At 42.4% G+C, this 7,196-nt stretch overlaps 1 protein-coding gene across 1 annotated transcript in view; it reads right to left on the bottom strand.

Moving 5' to 3' along the window:
- Positions 1-553: 553 nt before the first annotated feature.
- Positions 554-7,196, bottom strand: part of SLC22A3 (solute carrier family 22 (organic cation transporter), member 3) — a 16,390-nt gene continuing 9,747 nt past the window's right edge. The window contains exons 5-10 of the mRNA XM_010018155.1: positions 5,266-5,363; positions 4,915-5,129; positions 3,262-3,370; positions 2,905-3,017; positions 1,343-1,442; positions 554-611 (exon numbers count right to left, since the gene is read on the bottom strand). Of these exons, the coding sequence (XP_010016457.1) occupies positions 554-611; positions 1,343-1,442; positions 2,905-3,017; positions 3,262-3,370; positions 4,915-5,129; positions 5,266-5,363 (693 nt within the window). The remainder of the gene's footprint in view (positions 612-1,342; positions 1,443-2,904; positions 3,018-3,261; positions 3,371-4,914; positions 5,130-5,265; positions 5,364-7,196) is intronic.

Here is a 7,196-nt window from a genome sequence, read left to right as displayed (position 1 = left end):
GAGAGGATCAGACCAGGGCAAGGTTGTCCTGATGCACACCTCTGATTCCCATCCCTCCTAACCAAAGAAAGACTGGTCCTGACTAGCACCCTCTTTCCTGAGCCATGAGATCTTCTATTTTTCCAGATTGTCCAGGGGCAAAGGACAACAGGTTGAAATACTCATCCTCTCCTCAAAGCCATCCAAATCTTAAAAGAGCAGTAATGTGTCAAACCCTCCCAACCCAAAGGTATATGTTAACACAAATAAACAAATGGCTCAAATAGGTGAAGAAATAAATAAGAGCTCACTGAGCTGGATAGTACCTCTTTTTAAAGCTCTTCTGTTCTCTACCAAGAATCACAGAGTGCTCTCTTCCTGCAAACAGTGTGCTCAGAAAAAATTAATTTATTAATATTTATAGAAAAATACACTGCGTGTTTTAAATGTCCTTATGCTTAGAAAAAGAACATGGAGTTTAATCCATATTCTGCAAATTTTGAAGTGGTGGCAGGTGGAGAACAAATTCTCAGTATAAGAACATGGTTCTTTGCTTAGTGCTGTCCTTCAAAGTTCAAATATATGAGTTGGTATCCCCGTGTTTCCGTTTCTTGCCACGTTTACCAAAATGACTGAAGAAACAGAAGGGGAGAGGGATATAAGGATGAAAGAAGAAGGAAAAGATATAGTCCAAGTTGCAGTCCAATCCACAGTACTGAAACATTTACTTTCTGCATGAAAATTTCCTCTTTCTTTAGTCTGTATATTGAAGCAGGCAAAAGTTGTTGGTGCAGTATCCAAAGCTACTGCTTGAAACATTAATGTATAATGCTGTCTCCTCAAGAATTAAGCCAAGGTGTAAATGCTCCCTGCATGCATGCAGTGCAGTGAAGAGTTTGGCTTGCTGTGTGCCAGAGTAAGATGTGCCTGCAACTCTTCAGCTGTAAGTTCATCCTGTACATGATTTTTTAATGACTTCACAAATTGTGGAAGTGCTCCCATGATCAAGGGCCCTTCTTCACAGGATTGAGGTGGTGGCTGCTTTTCTTGTGCAGGGAGTTGCAGGCTGTATTTTGCAGTATCTCTCTTGCACACTTGTTTATTTCTGCTTCTAGAGGTGCATATGACAACTTTGTGTCTCCATGAGAAAAATGAGATTCTAAACCCACACTTTTTTTTAACAACCTGTCTTAATGGTACTGAAATTTCAAGTCTCTATTGAGGGAAATAGCACATCGACCTGACTAGGGAATTTACTTTGACATTTGGAAAACATCAATAGTTTATGACAGCTGATAAAGTTGGAGAAGAACACTGTCAGGAAATAGCACCTAAGTAAAAAGGAAGAAAACACATATCATACCTTGAAAGCTGCTCTACATCCTCCACTGTCTCTGGTAAGGAGATGCCCTTTGTCTCTGGTAAAAGCAATACTAGGAGCCCACAGACAACTGCAAGAATACCTACAGTGAACATTGGAGAAATACAAAAGCAACAAGAAAATTACTTTTCTTATTTTCAGAGTTTATCCACTGAGGAAAGTTTATTCAGATTAAGGTTGAAGTATGTCATGACCTGACATATTTGAAGCACAACAGCTATTTCTGATTACACTTGTAATCTTGTATTAATCTCATCAAACACCTATATGCTACATTAATTTAACCTAGTACAAAAAAAAAAAACACACCAAACTTTGAAAGCTAGGGCTTCATTTGAAACCTGAATTGGCCCCAAAGAGAGATCTTAAAAGTCGAAAGCCTCAGATAAGTGCACATGGGCAAGTGCACACAAAATGTGGTGGAACCAGGATGTTATTTCTCACATTGGATAAATCTGCTTTTCTTCAAGGTGCTCTATCTTGTAGATGTATCTGTGTTTCTTGTGACCACTGAGATTTTCCTGAATTACCTTCCTCACGTATCCATGACCTAAGTTGATTGTGTGATTCCAACTAAGAATTCATCCTTGGGGAAGAGCATTCAGATACAGAACCAATTTGAAACAGTTCATCGGGAATGGTTATTTTGGAATAATATCCTGCATAGATATAATTTAGATAGAGTAATAAATCAAAAATTGAAGGGTTGGAGCAAAAAGTATGATGTTCCCTGACTGCTGCACAGCCCTCCCTGATGCTCTCTGATTTTGCAGCTCTTTACTCAAGACAGAGGGAATTCATACATCCTTCAGCAGCAGCAGAATTTCAGAATTAGATAATGTGAACACTGCACTGCTATGTATCCCTCTTCTTGGGATAATGGTAATCTTTTAAAATACCTTGTGTCTTTCCATTTTTGTTTTCAGCTAAAGTTGTCATTAGCACCAATTTCCCTAATTATTCTATGCTATCCCTTTTGCTTTCAATGCAGCCGAGTATCTCCCAGAAGCCTGGTTTAGCCACAGATTCCTATTTCCTCGTGAGAAATAAACAATTTTATTTTTTTTTTCCACAGAATTACTCCACAGGGATAATTTTTTTCTAAAATGCGACTGAGAAAAACAGTTTGCCAGGAATACAACATTATGGTTGATACAACATCCATAGCCATAACTGTATCTACCAAAAAACCCAAACCAAGTATTTTTTAAAGGACATTAACCACTACCCTTGGGAGACTAAGCTTACTTCTCTGTAATTACAGAACTTAGCTGTAAGGTTTCTCAGTCTTAAAGCACTTCACAAAGCTTCTTTTATGCTCCTTCAGCCAAGTTACCCAAGCAGACCTGAGCAATTCTGTGCCATGCCATGAAATCACCCACATTTCACCCATTTGCCATTCAGCCTCCTGCTCTAGGCATGAAGGTTGAGAGATGCTGGTCCGAGTGGGAGATAAGGCCACACATTACAGTTTTGCCCTGAAAGAAAAGCTCTATTAGGAGGAGGATATTTAAACCAAAAGTTGATTTTAAATCAGATCTTACTGAAAATTATTAGAGGTAGCTCCAACCAAATGGCTGCTAATCGGAAAAGCAAGAATGGGGCTATGATCCCTCCTAGGTCACACAAACTCGAGCACAGGGAAACACCAAAGTTTCTGCAAAAGAAAAATAGTGCCAGATATTTGCAAGGTGCTACCAAACAGATGAATAAGCAGTATAAGGAGCAGAATGTAGATTTAGCTCCAAAATTATCTTGCCAGTTTATGCCATCCACATTGAGCAGTGGCTATTCAATTAGGAAACTCTGGACAAAACCAAGTTTTACCAAACAGTGGTGAAATAGGGAATGAGGAAAAGCAGAGGGAGAAATTGAAAGATTCCTGGGAGCTTTCAACATACCTCAGTGTTGTAGGGTACAATTCAGTGTTCACAAGATAGACAATTTCAAAAGCCATCGTGATGCCCAGTCTTCCCAGGGTGGCAACTGTCGTTTTGAGCCATGGGATATCTATTTATTCAAAGAGAAACCCTGGTGAAGTGTGCTTTAGTGAACCAGCAGAGCATTTACGAGAGCTCCAGGCCCTGTCAGCAGAAGCTATATCACAGAAACGCTGGATCAGTGCAAATCAGAGTGAAAGGCCACAGCTGTAGATATTAATCTATACTGGCATTTATTGTTTTCCAGCACCATGCAAGGCTGCTTAGGAGAATCAGAAATCACTTCTAGTTGATTGGTTCAAGATGCTGGTGGGACATAATAGCCTGGGTGGGAGAATGAACTTTACAAGCTTCCATGACCATGTCCAAATTGCGCTCTGTAAAGGAGCATTTATTTATATAGGGATGTTATGCTGTGAGAGATGCTCTTGAGTCACCTCCCAAAGCCTTCTGGCCACAAAGAATCTACCTTTAAAAGTGCACAGAATCATAGAATCATTTAGGTTCTAAAAGACCTTTGAGATCACCAAGTCCAACCGCAAACCTAACTCTGCCGAGTCCACCACTAAACCATGTCCCTAAGTGCCACATCTACATGTCTTTTAAACACTTCCAGGATGCTATAGTAAAATAATTCTCCCTAGAGTAGGCCAACTAGAATAAGCCAACTACACTTTCTAATTCGTCTAGCCTTTGTTCATTAGACACATTCCTAATAATGCTACTCCTGCCCATCCTCTCCCTTCCCTCCCCTGATGCTGGACTTTGTACCTAGCATGAACAGCCCAGGGGCCTTATCCTGCCCCGGTGGCTCTGCCCAGCTCTCCCAGGTCTGCTTGAGCTTTGGTGTGCAGCCACTACCCTGTAGACATCAGTAGGAAGCCCTTATGCATCAGCAGGGAGTGCAAAAGTCACATTCATACCACAGGGCAGAGCCACCCCTCTGGCCATGTGTGACCCCTCAGCAGTCTGAGAGCCCGCTCTGGAGAGATCGTGTCCTCTGGAGCAGCATCACAAGGAATGCAATAAGCACTTCTCAAATGCCCATGGGAGAGGAGAGTTTCCTGTATGGTCTGACCACGACCAGACAGATGGGGAGGCAAATGAAAGAACAGGCCTGAAGTCAGCACAAAGGGGAGCTCTGCCACTGGAGAGGGGTCTGGCTGTGATTGTGTTTTCTCAGAACTTCAAGTGAAAGAACAAGAAAACACTTCAGTTTGTTCTGAAGCAAAAATTAGATGCTTAGGGTTATTTCCCTTCCAAAATAACCAAACAAACCCCCATCAAATTTCACCCCATGTTGCGAGACACTGAAAACTTCTGGTTTATGTTTGTATACTCTTCCCTTGTATTTGCCTTCAAAAACAGTACAGGGCCTTTATACACATTTTCTCTAAGACTACACCCAGCTGTTGCTCAGCACGCGTCCAAGATACAGCCATTACATACCCCAGGGCAATCTATAAGCAAATGAGGTATGTTGTTCCATGACTGCAGTGCTGTTGTATCACCAGGCACTTTTATCTACAGTTTTGTGTGGCCTGATGTTCTTGCTTAAGGGGTGTCAGAGGGAAGTCATTGACCTAAAGACCCTGACATTAGGAAGGGAATTACCTTCTGGCACGAAGGCAGTGATGAGGCATGCAATTCCAGCCACAATGTTGCTTATTGCAAAAGGAAGGCGACGGCCGATACGATCGATTGTCACCAAAATTAGGAGAGCAGCAGGCAGCTCCACAGCTCCTGAGATGAAGAAGTCTAGGTAGAGGTTTCCTCCAACAATTCCTAGGCGCATGACAAGCCCTTGGTAGATCAGGGCACTTGCAAACCTAAACAACAAAGGGAAAAAAGTGTTGAGAGGCAAACAAATGGCTGCAAGCAGCTGGCAAGACCCTAAATGTCACAAGTTAATTTTTCTTCAAAACCATTGCCCTGGTAACAAACTGGACGGAGGTGGGCACTCACCAGGCATACATCAGGATAAGGGTATTCCTCCTCATCCGGGGAGTCCTCACCAGGTTGAGAAAGGAGGGGTTGCTTACCTCCTCGTTGTTAAGAGTGATCTGAGGAGAAAAGCGAGCAGAATCAGTTGTCAGGGATCAGGCAGGCAGTGTGGCAGAGTGTCTATGTAAATATAGTGCTCAGCAATATTCCAGTCCACGGAGCTAGGGTGCTGACGAGCCAGCTTTACTGCTCTTAGCACTCCAGAGCTGTGCGCAGATATGGAGAAATAACTTATAACTGGACTTTGGGCTGTGGGCTTTCCTTAATGAAGATCATGTTAAAATCAGGAAAAAAGTCCCCAATCCTGACTTCAGAGTGGAACAATGATTTCCTTGATATAAACTGAGAGAAGTTGACCTGTCATTTCTTGGAAGGCAATAGGCAGTTGTTGTCACTTCAGGGTCACTAGGAGCAGAGCTGCTTTCTGCCAGAGGTGAGAGAGGAGCAGACCATGACAGGAAGGGCAAAGCAATGGGCTGGGGGAAGCAGGAGAGAGAGGGTGAGCAGTGAGGAATGGGCTTGGGAACATGGCTGGTGGCACAGCTGAGTAGCAGGAAGAAAAGGGTAGTGAGAGAAAGAGCAGATCTGTGAAGGCACTTGGGTGCTACAAAACATTCATCTGGAGAAATTCAGAGGGTCTTAAAATACACAAGCACTGTGCTGAACATGGCTTTTACCCTGGAAGAAAAAATCCTGCAAAGTATGAATAAACGGTCCTCATACTGCCTACAAAGTATAGTAAATCTGTTTACAGCTTCCTCCAATACAGACACAATGAGGGACTTGATGAAATGATCAATTAGAAGGTTTAACAATAACAGAAAAAGGCAGAATTTCACACAGTGTATGTTTACAAGTTGGAGTTCATATTGCCATAGGATATAGTGTAGCAGAGATACATTATCAGGGCCAAAAACGGTTTAGGCAGATGGATGGAGGCTGTTTAAACATTGATGGCCAGCAGATATTAATAGTGATGTTCAAGCCAGATAGTAGTCCTTTTGTTCATATGTTCATTTAATGGGTGAGGAACATGAGCAAAAGAAGGTAGAAGTGGTTTTAGGCAGGAACAAACTGACACTGCCAGGAAGTGACATCCATGTCTGGGATTGCCATCAGCTCTCAAACCGACTGTGGGAAACATGGGGTTAAGCCTGCTGAGTCCTTCCTAGGAGTATTTCAGGCAGCCTGGCTGCTTTGACTCTCAGTTATTGTCCCTCTCCTGAGCAGGCCTAAGAGAGCAGCAGGAGCCCAAGGAAGCAACTCTGGATGGTGGGGAAACATGAGTGAAAGGATGGAGAAGCACATGGGAACATGCAGATCCATGATGAGGACATGTGTAAAGCCAAAGGCATTGCCCAAGGTTCTTGTCAGCTCAGCCACGGCTATGCCCAAATCTTTTGTTTTTCATATCATAAGGTAGCATAGATATTTTTCAGTGAGATTTGGCCGGATGTATTTACACATCACTTTTTCATAACTGAGTGACACAAAACTTTGTAAGTGGACAGAGAAATCTCACATTTATTTGAATTTCTTTTCTACTCCCCCTTGCTTTTCTTCTGTAACCAAAGCCAGTTTTCTTCAAAGCGCTGCCACTTCGGTTGCATGCCAGAGACCTTTGTGAGGCAGGCGGACGTTTCTGGGTTTCTGCACTGCTCTTGGCCTGTCTCATATCATGCTTATAAAGCTGCCATGACTGTGTTTACAAGAGCAGGCTGCCAGTCAGCAGTTTTGACTCTGTGCAAATATGAGTTTAGTTTTCCAAAGGACTAAAGATAAATTCAGCATGGCTGCTACCATATATTTTTATGACTTAATAAACTCATAATGACCCCAAACATGACTGAGTATTTTTTTGTGGATGAAGAAGAAAATGACTGTGGAAAGTC

The sequence above is a fragment of the Nestor notabilis genome, unplaced genomic scaffold (genome assembly GCF_000696875.1).
Source record: "Nestor notabilis isolate BGI_N333 unplaced genomic scaffold, ASM69687v1 scaffold10727, whole genome shotgun sequence".
Lineage (NCBI taxonomy): Eukaryota > Metazoa > Chordata > Aves > Psittaciformes > Psittacidae > Nestor > Nestor notabilis.
This window is presented reverse-complemented; position numbering and strand designations above follow the sequence as displayed.